General features: G+C 41.1%; 1 protein-coding gene across 5 annotated transcripts in view; it reads right to left on the bottom strand.

The window, feature by feature from the left end:
* Nucleotides 1-805: 805 nt before the first annotated feature.
* STXBP4 (syntaxin binding protein 4) overlaps nt 806-22238 on the bottom strand; it is a 137187-nt gene continuing 115754 nt past the window's right edge. For 4 of the 5 annotated variants that reach the window (XM_043497348.1, XM_038371322.2, XM_038371318.2 and 1 more), the window contains one exon: nt 806-3624. In XM_043497348.1, coding sequence (XP_043353283.1) covers nt 3559-3624 — 66 coding nt within the window. In that variant the 3' untranslated portion in view covers nt 806-3558. Of the gene's footprint in view, nt 3625-19622; nt 20843-22238 lie in introns of those variants that run through there. The other variant, XM_043497339.1, reaches the window with a different exon arrangement.

Consider the following 22238-nt stretch of genomic DNA (forward strand, 5'->3'; position numbering starts at 1 on the left):
GGTTTCTCTGCATGAGTATGGTGTGGGAGTGATCTACCCTGTTTTTTTAAGTGATATATTGGGCTGAATTAAAAGGAAGGCATTTCGCAGCTGCAGTTTGACCAAGAGCCTCAGAAATATTTAGGTGCCTAACTCCCACTTAAGTCAGTAAGAGTTGTAGGCGCCTGAATATCTTTGTACATCTCGGCCTTTGTGTCTAATCTGCCTGTTTATTCCAGTCACTGCAACACCTGAGTACTTGCTAACACTGGTACTTGCAGCATTTCCAATTCGAAGGGTGCAGTGTACTACAGGTACTACTGTAAAGGTAAATACCAGAGTGTTGCAGAAGCCTATTTATAATGGTGTCAACTGTACATAGAAAATAGACGTACATGAAGCCACTGAAGTGCTCCAGTATCTGTTTTCTGGCAACGCCTTTGTTTCGTTCTCTTAATGGATATGAAGTTGTACTTCCACTGCTCTTCCACTTGGTACATTTCATTGTGCAGTAAAAATGTAAAGCAGCCATTACAGAGTTGTGTGTTTTGACAACTGCTCTTTACAAAGTCTCATTACGTTATTCCAGAGCCGTTTTCCCACTTTACAGGATTCAACGTAATCAAAATTGTTTTGCAAACTGCTTCAGTGAGAGGAAAAAAAAAACCACCCTAGGAAACAAGTATGCCAACTTACAAAAATAGACGAGAACATTTGGAGATCCCAGGTTTCAAAACACAGTCTCAGTGCTGGAGAATATGAGTTACGGTAGCTTATGTGACAGATGAGACACTAGAATACAGAAGAAACTAGATGGATGCAATGATCTGTTTCTAAGAAGTCTTTAATTATCAAGTCAAAATAAAAGAGAAACATTCTCCAAGTAAGCCCAGCAGGCAGAATGCCAACATTTTATCTTGGGTTCTCCCTCACTGCTGCAGTGAGCAGTGAATTGCATACTCAGGACAGGGGGTCAGTGTTCACTCCTTGGGGAGAGCAGGTAGCATTCACATAGCTGCCCTTCTCCAGTGGATCCAATGGGTGGAGTCTGCCTTGTTCATGGTCCTAGCCTTACCCCCATCCACTTTCAGGGTTGGGCTGGCTGGCTGGGAAGCCACTGGCAGAGTGGAGTTGTGACCACCGACCTTTACTTTGAGATAGCATAACCCATGGCTAAATCAAGCCCTGGGAGGATAGTGTAGCCACGACCTGATTCAAATCTCTCACAAAGAAATCAGAGCAGCACAGTCTATCTATGCCCTACCTAAACAGAATTCGTAGGAAATCCCTGATTAGAGCCAGAAAGTGCCTGGAATAAACATCACATACTCCAGAAGGCACCACCTCAAACAAGATACCACAGTGTAACTCTCACACACTGGAAAGAAAGCAAAAGTTGGTCCAAGGAAAGAAATTACTTCACTCACCTTGGCTCTGTAATAAACAAACCACTTACATGACTCCTAGGACTAAGGAAACTGCAGAAAACCCCCGGTACAAAGTCCTGCATGCAGCAGGAGTCTGTGCCAGTTTTTAAAGGGCGTTTAGAGAAGAACGGCATGATTAAAGGGCCCATTATAGCTCGACACAAAGTCCCTGCTAATGGATTCTGCTCAGTGGTTCTATGTGGTGGTTTGAGGGATGGGGGCACAATCCTCGCTCTGAGGCCCTAGCAGATCATGGCTGAAGCATGGCAGCTTTCCAGACTGCTGTCATACCGAGGGTTTGTTCAGTGGATCTGCTGGTCAAGCTCCCTCCATAACATCCTCCCTCTACCGGCTACATGAAGGGACACAGACTCCACATGCATGGGTAATTGGCCCTTAAAAAAACACAACAACTTTTCCTACCAGCCTTCCGAGTGAACACGACATTGCTCAGCACTAGGAATGACATTTGCTTCCGGGAGAGACTGGGCAAAACTAACTTCTCTGCGACGCAGTACAGATTCCCTGGGAGGGGCTATCCCGGGTGTGATGCCGTCGTACATGGAGCATATACGAGAAAGAGCCACACTGTGACTCAGAAAGGAGGCTTACTCGAAGTTTTGCTCTGTAAAGCAAATTAAATGTTAAAGGCCTAAGAGCTATCCTGTGCCTGGCTCTGCACTGGGTGTGAGGGGAAGGTGGCAAGGAGAGTTTCAGTAGGTGTAGGAGCTGTAAACAAGTCAGGTCCTTCTGCTCAATAGTACAAAGATTTGAAAATCTAGCACCACCACTTGTCAGAGACTCCCCATTGGGGGTGTGAGGGATGGGGACCTGGCTTTGAATTGACCAGTGGAGCTAAGTTGCATCTTTTCAGAGCGCGACACTCCTATGTATGCTTCCTAAAGGAATTCAGGCTGTAACCTGTGCCCGCCTCACCCCTTAAAACAGAGCCTCACTCCTTGGTTCTAAAGGTTTGAACCACTGTTTTTCTTTAGCATATTCATCAGTGCTTCTAGTGTTCCTTATTTCATTCATTAGTCAATACCTGTCATTGTCACAGATATAAAAAGAGGAGAGCGTTTTTAGTGACCTATTGTAGAATCAGGCACTCAAAGCAGAAGTCAGCTTTTGTGCTGAATGTAACATTATCTTAAAATATCTCATGCTGCTGATGTACAGTGAAACCTGTTTGTAGGGCCTCAGCAGCACCTCATTTTGAATAACCCCTTTAAAACATCCTCAAGATCTCCAGAATGAATTTGTTTTGTGTCTACTTAAAGACCCACTTCTAGGAGGTGACTGAATTCTGCTGATTCCAGAGGTACTTTCATAGGTTTCATCATACTTGAAATTTCACAGCTTCTACTGAAATAGTTGCATGTGTCTATACGTTTAGCAGAGTACAAAAGTGAAATCATTTTCATTGCATGATTATGCTGACAGAGTACGGCTTTCTCAACCAAAATTGTGTCTTTATACTTGACAACTCATCAAGGCCTTGTCTTCCTAAGGCCTAATCATTCATCTTAAAAATATTTGTAGAAAAGTCATCTGGGCTGCAATACTTACAACAAATTGTCATAAACTTTTGCTAGCAAAATACATTGAAAGTTTCTGCTATAAAAACAGACTGACTCAGTAGTTACAGAAAAGGCATCTCTATTACAACTACTAGCACTGGTAAAAAAGCTCAGCTTGTATGTTATGGCTCTACAAGCAGCTTGAAGCCACTGTGAGAATTGCAGCCACTGGACCCAATTCTGTTCTCATACTAGGAGCAGGATTAACTCCATTCCAGCAAAGGAAGTTATACCAGTGTATAAGTGGTGAAAGGTCAGGATCAAATCCTAAGGGATGAGGGTGAGAGTGACCCCTGTGCACAGGACTTACCCAGGTCCTGTGCACCACCTAAGTCCTTAAGGGTTTAGTGGAAATTTTGCCAAGATGAACTTCAGCCTTGAAAATGATCCTACCTAAATCAGTGGCAAAGCTCCTATTGACTTCAATAGGTGTAAGATCTGGCGCTATTACATTAGACTATTGGAAGGTGTACATCTTCTTATTCAGATGCTGAAATGAGACTGAAACTGCTCTCCACCAGTCTCAGCTCTTGGGGTCTGGAAGCTCTCTGGTGCGGTCTTCCTCATTCTCCTCAGAGCAGGACAAGTTCAGTGCACTGGTCACTGGATGGATCCATGATGTTGTCTGTGTTACATGGCTAAATGGAAACAAGAAATGCCATTAGCATCCCCAAAGGGGTTATTTCAGATCATAAAAACAGGAGAAGTCCTAAGGATGCTTAGCCCCTCTCTGGAGGTCCCCGGTGTCTCACAGGATCAGACCCTAAGAACTATTTATTAAAATATTTCCAGCGTACGAGTGTCTAAACCTCACATACATTTATTTCCTATTCTGTAGGAAAAAGGAGGTACCTTTAGGATGTGAGAATCCCAAGTCAAGTTCCCTGCCTCAAATATTCCCCCTTGATTTAATTTAAAGCTAAGGAGAAAAGTGCTCTTGCAGCAAAGGAATCTTGGCATACTGAAAATACCCTGGAGGTGGTGTCTCACGAATGACCACTGTGACTGGCCACTAATACAGCAGCACTCTACAAACCTGTACTAATTAAGTCTCCCAACATTCCAGCAAGCTGAGAGCAGAGTGGCCAAGTGACTTGATGAGGTCAGAGAAGGAATCAGCCAGAGCGGGATCCAGGAGATTCTGCTTCACAGTTCCATGCTCAGATACTAGAGGATGGACTAGAGAGGTCTAGAATCATTAAGACACTTCTCCTCTTGAAGGTGAGAGAGGTACATAAACCCAAAACGGGAATAATCTTAGTCATCCTCTGGGACAAATTCAGGGCATCTTACGGAGCCAGTGCTCATGCAAGTAACCTGACTCACGAGAGTCATCCCTACTTGTGTAAGGGTTACAGGATCAGGCCCTGCGTTTTAAATACCATCCCAAGCCGCTTGCATCATCTTGGTCTGCTATAAGTAATTGCATTCCCACAATATGAATGGCTAAAAAGAACCTGCTCTGAAAGTTTCCCAGATTTAGTGAGTGAAGACAAATGGGTCAGGCTGAGAATACGGTAAACTTGTGTACATAATGAGAGTGACAAAGTAGGTGAGATAAGATCTTTTATTGGACCAACTTCTGTTGGCGGAAGGGACAAGCTTCACAGAGCTCTTCCTCAGGTCTGGAGGATGTAATCAGCGTGTCCAAGCTGAATACAAAGTGGGACAGATTGTTAAGCATAAAGTGTTCAAACATGCTGTAGGACACCACTTAAAATGGTTAAGGCAATTAAGGGTTAGCAGACAGCAGCATTACAAATTGTAGTAATGAGCCATGAAACTAGCGTCTCTGTTAAGTCCATGGTTTTTATGTTAAGTCCTGCAGAGTTATGAATTTAAGTTCTCAGGCTCATCTTGTGAAGGTGTTGTGCAGCTTTCCTTTGAGGACAAGACTAGAGAGGTCAGACATGGAGTGGGTGAAAAGTGTTCACCCATGGGTGATAGGGTATTTTTGTCTTTTATCATTTTTCTGTGTAGTACATTCAAGACCCCTTCATTTTAAGTGGTCTCCAACAGCATGTGTGAACCCCTTATGCTTAACCATCTGTCCCACCTTGTATTTAGCTTTGACACTCTGGTTACCTTCTCCAGACCTGAGGAAGAGCTCTGTGAAGCTTGAAAGTTTGTCCCTTCCACCAACAGAAGTTGATCCAATAAAAGATATTTCCCAACCTACCTTGTCTCTCTAATATCCTGGGGCCAACATGGCTACAACACTGCAAATAACATACATAGTGCAAGGCCAAGCCCACTTCCTCCCCCCACCCCCCAGATGAAATGATCAGTTGTGTGGATACCATCCACACTGTATATGGGCAGGTCACAGCCTTCTGTCTCTTAGGGTGACCAGACAGCAAATGTGAAAAATCGGAACGGGGGTTGGGGGGGGGTAATAGGAGCCTATATAAGAAAAAGACCCAAAAACCAGGACTGTCCCTATAAAATTGGGACATCTGGTCACCCTACTGTCCCTTCTGGAAAGGAGGTGCTGTTGGTAAAAGAAATATAGTTCTTTTCACTGTTTTTAGTCCTGCTAATAGATTTAGTTGTTATAGGTAAGTTGGTGCAAAGAGGAAGCTTGTAATATAAAATGATCATTATGAAAAAGCTGACAAATCAGATGACTATATTGTCTTCATATGCAATAGCAAGAAAAATAAGTAAGATCAGAGGAACAGACGTGCTAAGGAAACCCACAAGAGTCCCATTATACTACCTTGCAACCCTGTTAAACAAGCAAATACTTGTGCTGCTATACCCTACAAAACAAAAAATTGTGGTCCTGAGCAAATTCTGCCCTGATTGATGCTCTTTGCAAATCCACCGTAATCTGTCTACACTATGGACATTCATAGCTCCTTCTGAGGTTAATGGGAGCCTGGCCTGTGTATCCTAAGGCAGGCCACATTCACCACTCCACAGCAGAAACAGTTCACAGGAAAGAAACAACAAGGGTGGAATGTGTAATAAGTAATTTTGGGAGAATTTGATTTTCGTTTTGTTGTTTCACTAAGATACCAATTTTTATCAACTTAATGTTTTGGTTGTGTGAGATTATGGGTTTTTAAAGCATTTTTTAACATTTGTTTCTATTTGAATTTTCACAATTGTGCAAAATTAACTGTGTGTAGGGGTGTGTGTGTGTGAGAGAGAACAATTATTTAGTGACACCCGAACCCTGCAGGTGCAAGGAGGCTGTGGTTCTGGCAGGGCAGAGCAGAGATCCCTGGCCAGGAATGCAAGGAGGAGGATGAGCCCCTGGCCGTAGGGGAAGCCACCACACTGTCACCAACCCCAGGGCCATGCAGGGAGCCCCTGCATTCCCACTATCACTGCCCCACTCACTCACTCGCAGTAAATGCAGGGACTGTACTTGGGCAGGAGCCATTCAACAGTGGGGTGGCCTCCCCTTCAGCTGGGAATTCGTCATTCTTCTTGTGGTCCTGGCTGGGATCTCTGCTCTGCCCCACAAGAATTGCAGCCTTCCCCACACCTAGTGCCTTCTGAGATCTAGATGCCTGAGGGTGCTACGTGCAGGGGAGGCTGCGCTTGCCGACTGCAATCAATGGATATTTTTGGCATTTATTTCTGATAAAATTAATGTTTACCGATGACTAGTGATTTGAATCAAATCCTGCCAAGCCTAGTAATAAGGTGAGTGATTTTATTCTTCAGTTAGTTATGAGTTGAGGTGTAGCATACACAGGAAAAAGGAGTGCTAGTATGTATTCACACGTGAATTTAAAAACACAGCTCTGGTGTTAGTGGTCCCATAAATAGGGAGTACTACCTCGTGGCTAGAGGGAAAAGCATCTGCCCCATTGCTGGCCTGCTTTATGCTTTGTTTTGCAAATCCACTGGGCCAAATTCACCGCTCTGTTTTGCCCATGTAAACTACTGTAATTCTATGGAAGTTAATGGACATATTCTGCATTTATACAGGTGGAACATGGAGCAGAATTTGACTCACTGATTTAATGGGGTGTAAGTGCAGGCTGAATCTGACTAAGTTTTATTAGTGTATAAAGATCTTTACATGTGACATTTCTCATTGATATTCATCCCCTTCACTTCATTCTCTTCTCTTAATACTTGCTGCATCTTTGCTCCTTCTCTATTTCCCCCCTATGTATTTGCATTGCACTCTGTCTGCTGAGCAGTTCTCTGAACAGTTTGTTCAAATACAGTTGGCTTACGCAGCAATAAGCATCAGGCCAGATCCTCAACTGGTGTGAATCGGGAGAGTTCCACGGAAACCAACACAACTAGGCCAGCTGAGGAACTGGCCCATGGTCTCTGTGACTGTAATTACACTCACTGGCCTTTACAATGCCTTGTAGATTTAATGCAGCTACATTATTTACAGTAAGTCTCACGCCTTGTTCTAACACAGAGCTGCCGACTAAGCTGGGGCCCAATTTCAGCTCGCAGTTGCACCATTCTAACGTCTATGAGCAAGCAATGGGGCTACTCTGGATCTGAACCCCTGTAAGTAGGAACAAATTTTACTTTTGCATTCACTTGCTCTTTCTTTTCCTGCACCATTTGATTGCGGTCTCATTTTAATACCTGAAGGTTAGCTTTTGCGTCAGTGTCTCGCAGCACTGACTTACTGGTACAGGGATTATTCTGTTCTGATGAGATGAATGAGCTATGCCATTACCTTGTACTCACACCTTTTACTCAGATGTACTGAGCTAACACTAAATAAAGTGTGATGAAGACAGTACTGCTGCCAACCATGAAGTAAAGCTGGACCACAAAGCTAATTTAAGTTAAAATTTGAGCTGCTTTAACTAGATTACTCCATCTTCTGAGCTGGTAGCCTGTCAATGTATCCATTACTTAGTACATGGCCAAACCTTCAATGGGGTGATGCCTGTAGAGGGACTGAGTAAGAACAGCAAGATTTGGCATATAGATTTAGCAACCTTTATGCTCACAAACAGCCCCAGTTAAACCATGGGATGATTTACAAGAATAGGAGATGCAAATTGGGCCTTCAGTGAGCTCTTTAATTATTAGAGTAACAAATGTGTACGTTTCAAAGGTAACAGGTTTATACCTAACATGCATAGACATTGAAAAGAGTTCTAATATAGCATTTCATATGGGATATATGAACAACATTGGCAATTTAAAAATGAAGCTACTCGTTAAAATTATTTAAGATATTATGGAATTACCTTCCTGGAGTTGCAGGATCAACTGGGTAAAAGTTTAAACACTGTAACAAGTTAATAGAATACAGTGGTGTAGTCTTGTCAGCCAGTCTGGCGTGGGGCTGACAACTATTTCTTAACAGAAACCAGTTCACACTATGAAGCCTGACGAGTCATTGTGACGGAAAATGAACGCAATTTTCCAGACTCACAAAATAGCCCCAGTTAAGCCATGGGACGATATACAAGAATAGGAGATGCAAACTGAGCCTTCAGTGAGCTCTTTAATTATTAGAGTAACAAGTGTGTACATTTCAAAGGGAACAGGTTTATAGCTATCATGCATAGACATAGAAAAAAGAAAAGGAGTACTTGTGGCACCTTAGAGACTAACAAATTTATTTGAGCATAAGCTTTCGTGAGCTATAGCTCACTTCATCGAATGCATCTGATGAAGTGAGCTCTAGCTCACGAAAGCTTATGCTCAAATAAATTTGTTAGTCTCTAAGGTGCCACAAGTACTCCTTTTCTTTTTGCGGATACAGACTAACACAACATGGCTGCTACTCCGAAACCAGACATAGAAAAGAGTTCTAATATCACATTTAATATGGAATTTATGAATAACACGACAATTTAAAAAAATCAATCACTCATTGTTAAAATGATATATTTAAATTATAGATATGTGTATATAAATTACGTATCAATTATGTGTGTGTATGAATATATTTACAAATCTGGTTTTCAACAGGAAAAAATATTTGCCATATTTTCTAAAATGAGTTTTCTGAGATGTTAATAGTTCCCAAAAGAGACTTTTTCTCTGGTTGACAAGTTAAATCACTGTTTTAAAATTGGATATCATTCTTTAAAATACTGTCACCCTGAAATTCCACTTGTCTGTGTAACAGCTGAAGGACTGAGCCTTAAACATGTTGATCATTTAATACATTTTCTGAATTACTTACCTGATTTTGATTACCTGTAGAAATCATGACGTCAGATGTCTCACCCTGCTAACACATATTTGTTCCCTACAGCACTGTCTGAAGTGCTTTGTTCTGCCTAGTTTTACATAGTCATTATCCAGCTTTCCCTTACTGACTTTAATTAATAATGGAATCATTTTTAATTTTACCTTTTCCTTCCCAGTGTCCCTGCACAGTCTTGTCCAACATGCCTAAATCCTGGTCTGTCACACAGCTATATCCAGTCTGAGCTAGCAGACAAAAGTATAACAAAATCCTATGGCTGGAAATTGAAGCTAGACAAAATCAGAGTAGAAATAATTTGCAAATTTTTAACAGTGAAGGTAATTAATCATTGGACAACTTACCAAGGGCTGTGGTGGATTTTCCATCAGTGGTAATTTTTCAAACAAGATTGGATGTTTTTTTCTAATAGATCTGCTCCAGTTCAAACCGGAATTAATTCAGGAAAGTTCTATTGCCTGTGTTATACAGGGAGTCAGACATAACCACAGTGGCCCCTTATAATCAATGCATCTATGAACCATGAGCACACACAGCCAGTCATGTGAATTAGAACAAACTGTGCGCTAGTTTGGCAATGATGTGAATAAATGTCCACAGGTAATAGGGTCCTACCCAACACAGACTTCATTTTCTATTTATTTATCTATTTTAGTAAGTTGCATTTTTCTATAAACTTTACATCTGGGGAAAAATTGACAGTAAATCTGATTTTGCTCTACCACTATGAGGGCTTGATCCTGCTCCTATAGTGCAGTCAATGCAAAAATTCCTATGGAGCAGGATAAGGCCCTCAGTCAGCAGTAAAATCTGACGTCAATGGAGTTAAACCAGTGGAAAAAATGGTGTAAGGAAGAACAGAATTGGGCCCCTCCATTTCAAAACACCTGGGGCCAAATTTTGGGCTAGTGTGCATCTGGAATAAATTCCACTGACTTCAATGGAGTTATGCTGGATTTTCACTTGTATAAGAACAGGCTTTGCCCCTTAAAACTGATAAGTGCAATGCGCCATTTTATCTTTACAACCTTTTCCCAAACACCCTTATTAGAAGAACTTTCATAAATAAACCTTAAGTCCAGATACAACATCTCACATCAGAGAAAGACACACACAATAAGCACAGATTATTTAGGCACAAAATAATTGTATACTGCCCTGGTATTTATTTTTAGTTCTCATCAAGTGCTGTGGCTAAAGAGCTTTGACATAATCAGTCCAATGAGATAATCCCAGATTTACTGGTTTGCGGAACATTCTCATATTAGAAATACATCCTCTATGATTTGTGCGGTGGGGGCATCAATGGAAGTAAGAAGGAGTTCAAATATACCTCTAGGCTTTATTTAACTGAAGGACCATATTTTTTTAATTTAAGACACTACTGACAGTATTGCAGAGTTTTGAAAAGGCAGCAACACAACACAAATTCATAACTGCGTAACATTTTCCATTTCAACTGTGCAGCGTCCCTTGGCAAATGTTCTTGTGGAAACGATTCATCTGACCACATTTTAGGAGCAATCAACTATGCGCTAGCTATATTTAAAGCTTTTTAGGTTTACAAACAAGTCAGCGTTATTGGAAGATAGCCAAGTTTATTGGTGGAAAACAAAGATTTGAGATGGGAATGTCAGCATTTTGTTGTTGGTTGCTTTTTTTTTTTTTTTTTTTTTTAAACAGCAGTAAATTGTAAGACAAATTTTATTGCTTGTACAAACAAAACAAAACAAGAGAACACAGTCTTTATTTTATTGGCAAAGAAACAACAGTGAATTATTTAAATCTAATTATAAATTACCCTTTTTATGTTTCTTATTTCCTAGCATGCATAATGGTTTATTTCAAGAAGAGAATTTAGGACATTATCTTAAGAAAGAAGGGTTCAAAGGCAAATGGTTCAAAGCTAGAGGGATAAGCTGATGAAAAATAGCTTGTGCATCTTTGCTAGATTTTGAGAATTAGCAAATTATGTTTTTCACCTTGAGTGATAAAAATCTCCCATTTACATTACATTAATTTGTACAGGGCCAAGTTCTGTAATCTCTCAGAGGGTCATGGAAAGCCTTGTAGGCAGCAGAACTGGTACAGGTCACTTTGCAGGGTTCCCTGTCTGCACGGAGTCCATTAGAGGCTTTTTGCAGACGATTGTGCTGGGAGACTGAATGGGGGTGGCCAGTGTGAACCAGGGCCATTTCCTGTGGATTAACTCACCAAAATTCTCCACTGCATGACTGTATGAGTGACAGGCAACTTGCAAGATGAGAAATCCTGTGCAAGGCCTGTTTGAGATTTTTGGGGGAGTCCGGATGTCTCTCAAACCAATAATCAACCAAACTCCCACCACATAAAGATTCATTATGGGCCAAATGAGTCCTGCTATTGACTTCAATGGGACCAGGATTTAGCCCTATTTGAATATAGAAAGCCAAGTTTTGGCCTCATGTGAACCCTATGCTTACCCTTTGAATTGAGTAGTGTTGCACATGATGGAAGTGAAGGGAGAACGTGTCACATTTAAAATGAAATGCACAATTGCAATGACAAAGGTAGCTGGGGGTTTTCTAAACCCATATCCTAGCAACCTAGCTGTTGAACTTGCATCAGACATTTTACTGAGCTGTTAATCTTTCGTATCCTTGATTTTGGATCTCCCAAATCCAACTGGTAATGCAAAATACAGTAATGCTTAATTCAAGATTATTGGTGCTTGATAAAACTTTAAATGATCTATGCATAAATGAAAATTATTGCAAAACCACTAACTTTTGCTGACTGCCTTAAGGCAAAGGACTGAGGATGGGAAATCCCTTACTATCAAAACCTTAACCTTTGGTACTTTCAACGTTGCTGCTGAAACAGCCCGCAACGAAAACAGGATGTAGTGGAAGTTATTGTTAGCAGCAACTGCACGATGATAAGGCTACACATCACGTATGTCACCCAGTAATGCACCTGTAATGTTACACTGATCTTCTCCCCCCCATTTTTATACGAGATCCCTTTACATATTTGTATGCTCTCAGGAGCAAACCCTGCCATTCTTCTCCTCTATATGCATAAACACCTGGGTGCAGAGATCCCCAGATGCAGGAGAATTGGGGATGCCAGGCAGGGTGCACATCACCTGCCAGGAGGAAATCATTGTGGGGACTTCCTGTGCACTGCCATTCAGTAAGGGCTTGGAGGTGGGGTAGGCCCAGGCTATGGGAGAAGTAGAGCTGTGGCCTGTGGATTCAATATTATGTGGATCGCCCTACATAGGGTGAAGGTTCAGGAACCCAAGCTCCAATAAGGGTTGCCCATTTTGGTTGGACGTATTCCTGGAGGTTTCATCACATGACATAATCTTTAATTAAAGATTCATCTTTAATTCCTGGAGACTCCAGGACAATCCTGGAGGGTTGGTGACCCTAGCCCCAATACGCGAGTCCTTCCCCTTTCTCCTGCATAGAATCTCAGTGCACAGCCCTGTTTGCTGGGCTCCACACAGCTTTGCCCTAACTGCTCCCTTTGTCTCCTGCTCTGCCTCTTCTTTCATGCTTCTCCTAATGCTTTGAATGGCCTTTTGCTTTCCATGCACCAAACACTCCCCTTCTCCTTTAAACCCACTTCTTTCAGGAAGCCTTTTAACTGCTCAACCACAATGCCTTTCTATGCCTCCTTGCACCCAACTGTTTCCCTGTATTTCCTATTTCTCGGAGTTTCTCTGCAAGTCCCTTGGACCTCGATCAATACTGCCTTTATGTGTTTGGTAAAGGGTTGTGTAATAACAAACAATAACAGCAGCCCTGCACAAAGTCAGAGTAACCAGGCCTTTGCTCTGCAGTGGTGCTGGTGGCGAGATGTGGGATCCTTCCCCCTATCACCAGGTGCAAGAGGAGTACTAAAGGAACCACAGAGTCTTACAACTGCAGATAAGTCTATTGTTTTTGAACTCCCTGGGACTAGAACTTTTGGCCAGTGGATCCAGTAACTGCAGATCTGCTGACTACGGTCCAGTTCACTCCTTGCATGGTGGCACAAATAGAAATCCCATGCTGCAGTGCTTTGTGGTTGGGACCCCCTGTGCATCAGAATTGTGTCAGTTCTATTGCCCTGGAAGACCATGCAGAATATGGCACATATACAGTACTTCACAAACTCAACATACAGGCTGCAGACAGTGTCTAATTAATGCTGCGGTATAAATAATGTAGACCAAGCCCACTTTTATGCATCTATGATCACATTTTCTGAGATCAAAACTATCCCTTAGCTTTTAGGAGACAGCACTTTTACCCCTCTGCTCTTCTCATTTTGACTTAACCTGTCTGTCTTTTCAGTGATATCAGCTCTGACTGATTATGGTGAAACAGGAGCGTGGCCATCAACTCTTATGGCCCTTGTACACTGCTGACCCAGTCAAGATTTCTGACTCAAAAACCAGCCTATATGCTTTTGTAGCCTCTTTTAAAATGTCAGTATTTTGAAGCCAGCTGTTAAATATTATACAGAGATTCTCAGTTAACTGAGTGAAGCGGAAAACATGCTGTTGCCACTTATGCTGATGCATTGGTGAGATCTGCAAAGAGGAAATTGTTCTCAACTATAGCTAAAGTTGTTCAGCTTTGCAGGGGCATTAGATCAAAGTTGTAATTGGGTAAAACTGGGTAATTATAGGTTGCAGAATAGCAGCCGTGTTAGTCTGTATTCGCAAAAAGAAAAGGAGTACTTGTGGCACCTTAGAGACTAACAAATTTATTTGAGCATAAGCTTTCGTGAGCTACAGCTCACTTCATCGGATGCATCCAATGAAGTGAGCTGTAGCTCACGAAAGCTTATGCTCAAATAAATTTGTTAGTCTCTAAGGTGCCACAAGTACTCCTTTTCTTTTTGGGTAATTACAGTAAATCAATCTTGAGAACAGCTGGTGAAGACAATTTTCAGAACTCAGACACCACAAGCAGATTGTGGAGTAACGTTTTATGTATTTATCAAAACCAGATGATCTGAATTTAAAATAAACATTTTTTAAAAATAACTTCTGTTTAGTTTTTAGTTGGTTTGACTCCCTCCCAGGATTACATTTTATAACAAACACCTGTAGGGAAGGCATAGCACAGGAGATGGAGATTAAGGGCCTGAGGTACTGAGCAGCTTCTGGAAGACGGTTAGTGCCCTAAGCGCCCATTGGCTTCAGTGAGACTGAGGGCACTGATCATCTCCCCCGCTCAGGTCCTAATGTGACACACAAAACCCTCAGTCATGCTGTGTTTCTCTGAAGGGGCTGTGGGTTTAGTAGTTAAATAATATAAAATGAAAGCCCAAGAAAAGAATCCAATTTATAACCTTAATAAACCCATTAAACAGCAGCATATTAAAAGGCTACAGGCAGGTTCATAAGAGTTAGCCATCACTGAAAAGATCATTTATTTGTCCAAATAGTGGTACTACTAGTGGTATTAATAAGAAGGTGCAGCAATGCACAAATGGCCCGGTCTGGAAACAAAAACAACAACAATAGTAGGATCCAGTCCTGTGTAAACTGCTCCAATGCTGAGTAAACACTTGGAATTGGTGATGGGGTACATGATCATTCACTTACAATTCAAATATCCCTGGGTCAGTAGTGATTGAGTGTTACCACAAGAGGGTAATTCAGTAGCCTATGTGCAAGAGGTCAGAGGTTCCCAGTGGATACATCCACTGGGAACCTCTGACCTCTTGCAAAGCGGCAAACCCTGCTCCAAGAATGGAAGAATTAACAGGATTTTGAACTCACCCAGTTTCCAGTCCCTACATGGAAATGACCCAGTAGTGGAGAGTTTGGCCCTCAGTCACACCTGTGTAAAGCTGGAGTAACTCTACTGCAGTAAACAGAGGTCAGAACTGGTTCCAGTCACTTTGGTGGGATTTATGAGCGTACAAGTAAGAGAGAATTTAGTTCTAGGGTTCTGCTCACAGGAAGGAAATGTAAACTGGTACATGACCTGCTATGCCAGAACCTGATTGGGAAGTATAGTATCTGCAGAGGACAAAAGAATGTTTCTCCATTCTGGTGCCTGATAATGGGGGGGAAAAATTCCCTGCCCCACCCCTCGCAAAAAAGCCCCAACCCAGCCAGAAGCTGCTTAAAGTCTTAACATTCTTGTATTACCAACTCATGTTATCATACAAGCCAGTGCCAAGTCCCCTAGTTTTACCTCTGAGGTTATTTCTCTTGCAATAATACAAAATGAATTAACAGAAAATCAGAACAGATGAATTCACTGTAACCACATATGCTGGGAGTTGAACTATTTTAAAAACTTTGATATATTTTTTATTTTTCAAATAATTCCGTTCGGCCTATCCATACTTCTTCATGTAGTTTCCATTGGTAAAAGTATTCTTCATATCTCATGCTCAACTGTTGTTGTGTGTTCTTAATCAGAAGCCCCATCTCACCCTAGAGGAGTTTCTGTGCCATTGGTAGATGCAAGTGATCTCTGGACATGATTTTCAGAAGTGACAAGTGATTCTGGGTGCCTCCATTTTTAACTGGCCAACATGAGACACCTCTGAGGGGACTGAGTTTCAGAGAGCTGACGCTTAGCACTTTCAGAAAATCAGACCCATTGAAGATGTCTCAAATTTGGTACAAAAAATTAGAACTTAAAATTATGGGTCACGTTTGAAAATCTTGGTCTGACTGTAAGTTTGCTAAGCATTTTGAAACCCTTTAGATTAAAGGCTTTATAACAACAATACATAGCACACAATCCTCTACCAACCTTACCTGATAATCTCTTAGTATATAGGTTTCAGAGTAGCAGCCGTGTTAGTCTGTATTCGCAAAAAGAAAAGGAGTACTTGTGGCACCTTAGAGACTAACAAATTTATTTGAGCATAAGCTTTCATGAGCTACAGCTCACTTCATGTAGCTCACAAAAGCTTATGCTCTCACGAAAGCTTATGCTCAAATAAATTTGTTAGTCTCTAAGGTGCCTCAAGTAGTCCTTTTCTTCTTACAATACAATATTTGTATTTTACAGATGGAAAAATTGAGGATGAGATGTTAAAGCAAATACTTTCAAAAGTGGCCTCTAATTTTGAGTGCCAAATTTATGACAAAGACATGATTTTCAGAGGTGCTGAGCACGAGCAACTCCAACTAGGCTCAGTACTCAGCACCTATGAAAATCAGCCCTATTGGTAGATGCTAAATTCAGCACTCAAAAACTGAGGGCAGTTTTAAAAATTATGGTGTAAATGCCTTGCCCTAGGTCATACAGGGAGATAGGATCAGAGCTGGCATTACAATTCAGGAGATACTGGATTGCAAATGCCAAACTCAGTCCTGCAGATCGTACTGTCTCTCGTTATACCATTGGGAACTCACTTAAACAGGAGCCTTGATGTTGAGTGTAGAAGTCCACTCCTAATGAGAACTACAGTGGATTTACTAAGATTTGAACTAGAAAGAAGATTTCACAGACACGTAAATACTGTGGCTATTACCAAAATAACCTGCAGATTATAAAATACAAGATGCTGGTCCTTTCTGCCACCCACCGTGTGCAATAGTACTGAATCCACAAAGGGACAGAGCAGGACCTGGGTCTAAGGAACTAAGAAGAGTTCCAACTTTGTAATGCAGTGGAAATGTTTGGGGGTAGGCTTGGTCACAGAAAGGCTTATCAGTCTATAGCTTTACAGTTTCTATTTAGCATTCAGTAGGTAAATGCAAGTGAAAACTTGTTTTCCTTTTAAGATGATACATTTAGCCCTACTGCTGTAAACATTTACATTTATGCTATAGAGGTTGTCCAGCTATGATTAGTGCTTTATTATTCTTAAATTCAGTCATTAAATCATAAATAGATTTCTGTAAATATCCAGCTTTCAATAAAATTAATTGTGGTTCTTCCCCCCCCCCCCGAGACACAAACATACTAGACATTTATGATCTATTTGATGTCATCCATTACTTATAAGACTCTAAAGGGTGTGACAAGGCACGCTTTCAAGGTGGCTGCTTGATTTAGTAGCTTGATTACAAAACCCACTATACCATTTTTTCTGTGCTTTAATGGTCTGTCTGTTTTTCTGAGTATTGTCTCAGACTACTTGGTTACCTACCACAGATCACGATCTGTTCTCAACTACACTGGTGGATATTCCAAGTAACTCCTTTGCCTTCCATGAAGTCTCTCAGTATTTACGATGGCATAAAAGGCAGAAGGATTTGGCCCTTGGGCATATACTCATCTGTCTCTTTGGTTTCTTACAGACACAATGAATGGTCAAAGACAATGTGACAGGCCTCAGCCATCTGTTCCCACCATCTCCTCCTCACTGCATGACAGAGAGGGATTTTTAAAAGGATGTCTCAGTTCACAAGATATTAGTTCCTTCAAATGTCAAAAAGCAGGCTGGTCCGATTCATAGATTATAGAGCCAGCAGGAACCATTGTGATCAACTTATCTGACCTCCTGCATAACACAGGGTATAGGAATTCCCTAAATTAAATTCCTTTTTGAACTAGAGCATCTCTTTTAGATAAATATCTGTCTTTTGGTTTTTAAATGGTTTGAGCAATTTTTACTGCTCTTAAGGTGTCATAAGTACTAGGAAGTCTTTAAAATATCTTAGTGTTTTGTCTGTGAGTTGTGTCTGCTCCTGCATGTATTTGCTACAGAATCACTGATAGATGGAAAAGAACAGGTTTACAGAGCAAGGGGGTGGACAAAAAGAGACTAACACATCTCAATATATACACAAAACCTTTTGCCTGTACATCAACAATAGGAAATATTCTTCCCCGGCAGTTAAGCACAAAAGAAAAGCTTCTGGCTCTTGGGTGAATTATGAAAAAAATTTTTTTGAAGTACTATCCCTTCCTTTGCCATAAAACAGAAAAATAAACACTGGTCTCTCGGCATTCCAGAGGACTGAAATATTTGGGAATTCACATCTTGTTCTCCAGGAAAGACGTATTTAAAGTACAAGTTGTGCTTTCACGGTCTAAGACAGACTATAGCGTATGTCGAAGCGTAGGAACTTGCTTTTGTTATGCAGCAAGAAAATGGTGTTTATAGGGGGTAAAAGCCTCAACTGCTCCTTACCAATTTTACACATATGCAAGTAGTGGGTGGCAGAGGGAGGGAGAATAGCAAGACCAGACTTAATTTTAGGTGCTAGTCCCATGATGCAGAGCTGCCATATGTTAAAGGTAAAACACAGTAGGAAGACAGAGGAGAAGATAGAGAAGACAGGTTGCTCTGGGAGAAAATTAATGTTCTTTTCTATGTTGTTCTTCCACTATGATTCTTCCCAAGCAACAGCAACTAATGGGATATTACATGGCATCAAAACACAGCCTGCTAATGAAAGCATGTATTGTCTCACAGGCTGTACTGATGGAATGCTATGACTCTCCCCTGAAGCCTTTTACTGCCAGATCATATGACTGCGTCAAATTCTGCCCTGATTTACATTAGTTACAACCCCCAATTAGGTCAATGGGGATTGCATCTGAAGAAAATCTGGGCAGAATTTGTCCCATGTGTCTAACTATCAAGAGTGGTTCAAAGTAAACTTGCTCTTATCAAGATGAAATGGTATTTCCATATGAACGTCTCCCAACTCATCACTATATACACATTTCTGAATGCATGTGATGGCTCCCATGAGATCACCTGAACTACACCCAAGGCCCTGGGTTTTAGAGAGGAACTTCCCATGGGGGATTATAAATCCTTTTGGAATCTGAATAATTGGATTTCTCATACTCATAACTGGATTGATGCAGAATCACATCCTGCAAAGGATTTTTTATTTCCCTCAAAAATGGCAAATGTGTCAGATAGGCTGAACTGCTGGGGAACAAGATTAAGTCACCTGGGGTATGAACTGCAGCGAGGACTGTGACAGAAGCTTCCATACTCCTGCTTCTCACCAAATAGCATTAATTGCTGCACTACTTTCTGATTGTAGCTCATAGATGCAGTTGGATGCCACCTCCTCTCTGCAGGTGATCAATTCACCATACACCGTAAACAGCAGATGACGGGGCACAGTTTTAAAAAGCCCAAACCATCTTCTCCTAAGTACCAGACGATCTGAACATATGCCATGAATTCAAAAAAAAAAAAAAAAAAAAGAAGGTATTTAGAGCCATTTCATGTATGTGCCAACCAGGTCGGAAACTCCTTATGGGATTGTTTTTAAAAATGCCTATGTTTACGTACCTTAGAGATCTCAGAACCTTTATCAGTTGGGAAGTGACGGCCATTCCCTTCTCCTTCCACAGCACTGAGAGGAGAAATATGGGCCTAATCTCATAGAAGGGATTTCAATACCCAGTTCTGTATTCAGTTATGTAGGAAACTCCCAAATGCTCCTGAAGTGCTCTTGGCTGCTAAGACACATGGGCTCAATCATCAACTAAGCATCATCTAGAGTAAGTTGGTAAAACTTTCCAAAAACCACTGGACCAAATTCACAGATGTAGGTTACAACACTGCTTACATATCAGGTTAAATTGGTCAGAAAATGAGTGTAAGTGGCAAAACAGTGCAATTTGTACCAGTGGCTATGAAAAATGGGTGCCGCTTACATGACTTGTTGGTTGTAGCAGGAAGGTGAGAGATAAAATTAAACTTTCCTTTCACATTACTTGAAGTTGCATCATATTACTTCAGACCCTCTTGGGAACAAGTTCAGCCCTCACTGACATCAGCTGGAGGCACACCCATGTATGTCAGGGACCATATCTGATCCCCACTCACCACTCCATTTGTATGTTTTGTATTCATTTTAGACCCCTGAAAGTCAAGTCAGTGCAAATTATACTCACTTTTTCCACCAGCATACTAGTGTGTAACCCACAGCACTGTTTACATCACTTCTCAACTTTTCCCAGCAACCACGTGGCCTTACTGCCCATAATAGCTTTAGCTGCAATCATGAGACACTACTTCAGTTCAAAAGGTAATTTCTCCATGCTTGCTAGTGCTTGACCATTGGATGCTTAACAATGTGACTGATCAAAAATGAATAAATGAGGCACTAAAATGCCCTAATGGGGGAGATTAAAAAATTCTCAAACATTTTATTCACGTTCCAGCTTTAACTCTCAATGACAGGTATACAAAAATGTTTCACCCATAAAGAATGCATACATGTAAATGTTTTATTCATGTCAGTTATTCATACAAGTGGGATTTACTGTAGTATGTAACACAAGCCAGCTGGTTTACTTCTTTTAAACTTTGATTTCTCATGTACTTCATACTGTTTCACCCCCCTTCAAAGATATTAATAGAAATTTCACAGCAAACTACCTCAATCTTGTGTGATTTCAGCTTCCGTCCTGGAGTGTGTTTATTGCATGAGATTTACAAGAGATAGAATTAACAGCCCCAATTACCTGACAACCCAATAAAGTACCTTGCATGTGAAGCAGCTTATTAATTAAAAAAATAATTATCTTTAGCAAACTGCAAAATCTTAATTAATTCAAACATAGTCATTGCAGTTTCTGTTCACTCTGAAGCTTAACCACATGTTAAGAAGATGACAGAATTCAAATTTAAGGTGAGTTTACATGTGGCAACATTTGGGGAATTACAACTGTCATGACAACAAAGCCATGTTTCAATGTCTGGTTGTACCCACCGGAGAGGGACAGTGGTAAAATAGCTCTGAGTACCTCAGGACTTTGGCTGTTCTAAATACCAAAGAGAAAGAAAGGATTGAAATTCACAGCCAAACAGTACAAGAGGGCTACAGAATTAGTGCTAGTGTTGTAAATACCAAGCATAATCCCTATTTAAATATACAACAATTAGATTAAATCCTCCAGAACAGGATCAGCTGATTACAAGCACCTCACGGTATGTTCCTTCCAGAAAAGGATGCCTATTAACTTTATGTAAACTCTTCTGAAAATTTGTACCACACTTTGTTAGAGATAGGGGACTTCTGTGGCACTTGCTTCTTGCTGTGAGTAGTTAACTTTCGATTGACTTTACACGAAAGGCTTCACCTTTCTCTTATAAGGCTGTCCTACAAAGAGCCAGTTTTGGACAGGCTTGCACTCTGTGCAAGCTCCTTGGAGGCAAAGGTGTAAGCAAAGTCTGAATTTGTCCACAAGAAACAAAATACAATTACATCTGGAGCAAGAAACTTTGCACCACTTTAATCCCAGGTGGGTGGGGGGAGCTCTAGAGAGTGAGAGGTTTCAGACAGTGGTCATGCAGGGGAACTTTACACTCTTTCCCTTCGCATATCAAGGAGGGTGTCTCTATGCTAATCTTGCAAAGGCTGATGTGGACAATGGAGTCTGAGATATGCCACAGAGGTTTGTGATGACATAGATCCAGAGGCCCTAGCATCCTGGCTAAGGACCGTACTAAGAAACGGCTGCTATTGTTGCATTTCTAGATAAAGACTGGAAGTGTGAAAACCTCATGAGAAACACTGTTCTTGTGAGATTTCTAGCCCAAATTTGCAGACTCAGCAGGTGAGGATGGTATGGAAAGCAGCTGAACATCTGAGGCTTTTTCTCTGCTGAACTCCCGCCACGGGAAGTTCATCCTCTACTGATCTGCACTTTATTGCCATGTCAGCAAAAGTTTAGCTTCAAAGTGCAGCTCTCAATAGAATCCTCTCAAGCATATTCAGCAGATCCAACATTTCATTGAGGCAGCAGAATAAACGAGAAGCTGCATTTGTGACTTTCTATTGGTCACAGAACCAAAATGAAAATAAATTAGATGAACAGTGAAATGTGACATTTCTTCTCCTGTGTGAGACCAGTTATTTTGTTGCTATTATAGATACTTAAGCAACCATGGATTATGCCAACTGCTACAGCTGTAGTCATTTCTTGAGGTCCTAGTTCGGCTTTCAGTCAGTCAGTCACACTGGTATAAATGCATGGCAACAACACTGTACCAAGTGGAGCAGGGACCTCAGATTTACACAGAACAGAACCTAGCTTATTACAAGGTAAAAAGCACTTCAGCCTGACCGACTGAGCAAACCAACCAACTCTTTTATAGGCCAAAAGTGGCAATACCCTATTTTCAATGTTTCACGTAAAATGCAATTTACGCACAGCT

Source organism: Dermochelys coriacea, chromosome 14 (genome assembly GCF_009764565.3).
Source record: "Dermochelys coriacea isolate rDerCor1 chromosome 14, rDerCor1.pri.v4, whole genome shotgun sequence".
Taxonomy (NCBI): domain Eukaryota; kingdom Metazoa; phylum Chordata; order Testudines; family Dermochelyidae; genus Dermochelys; species Dermochelys coriacea.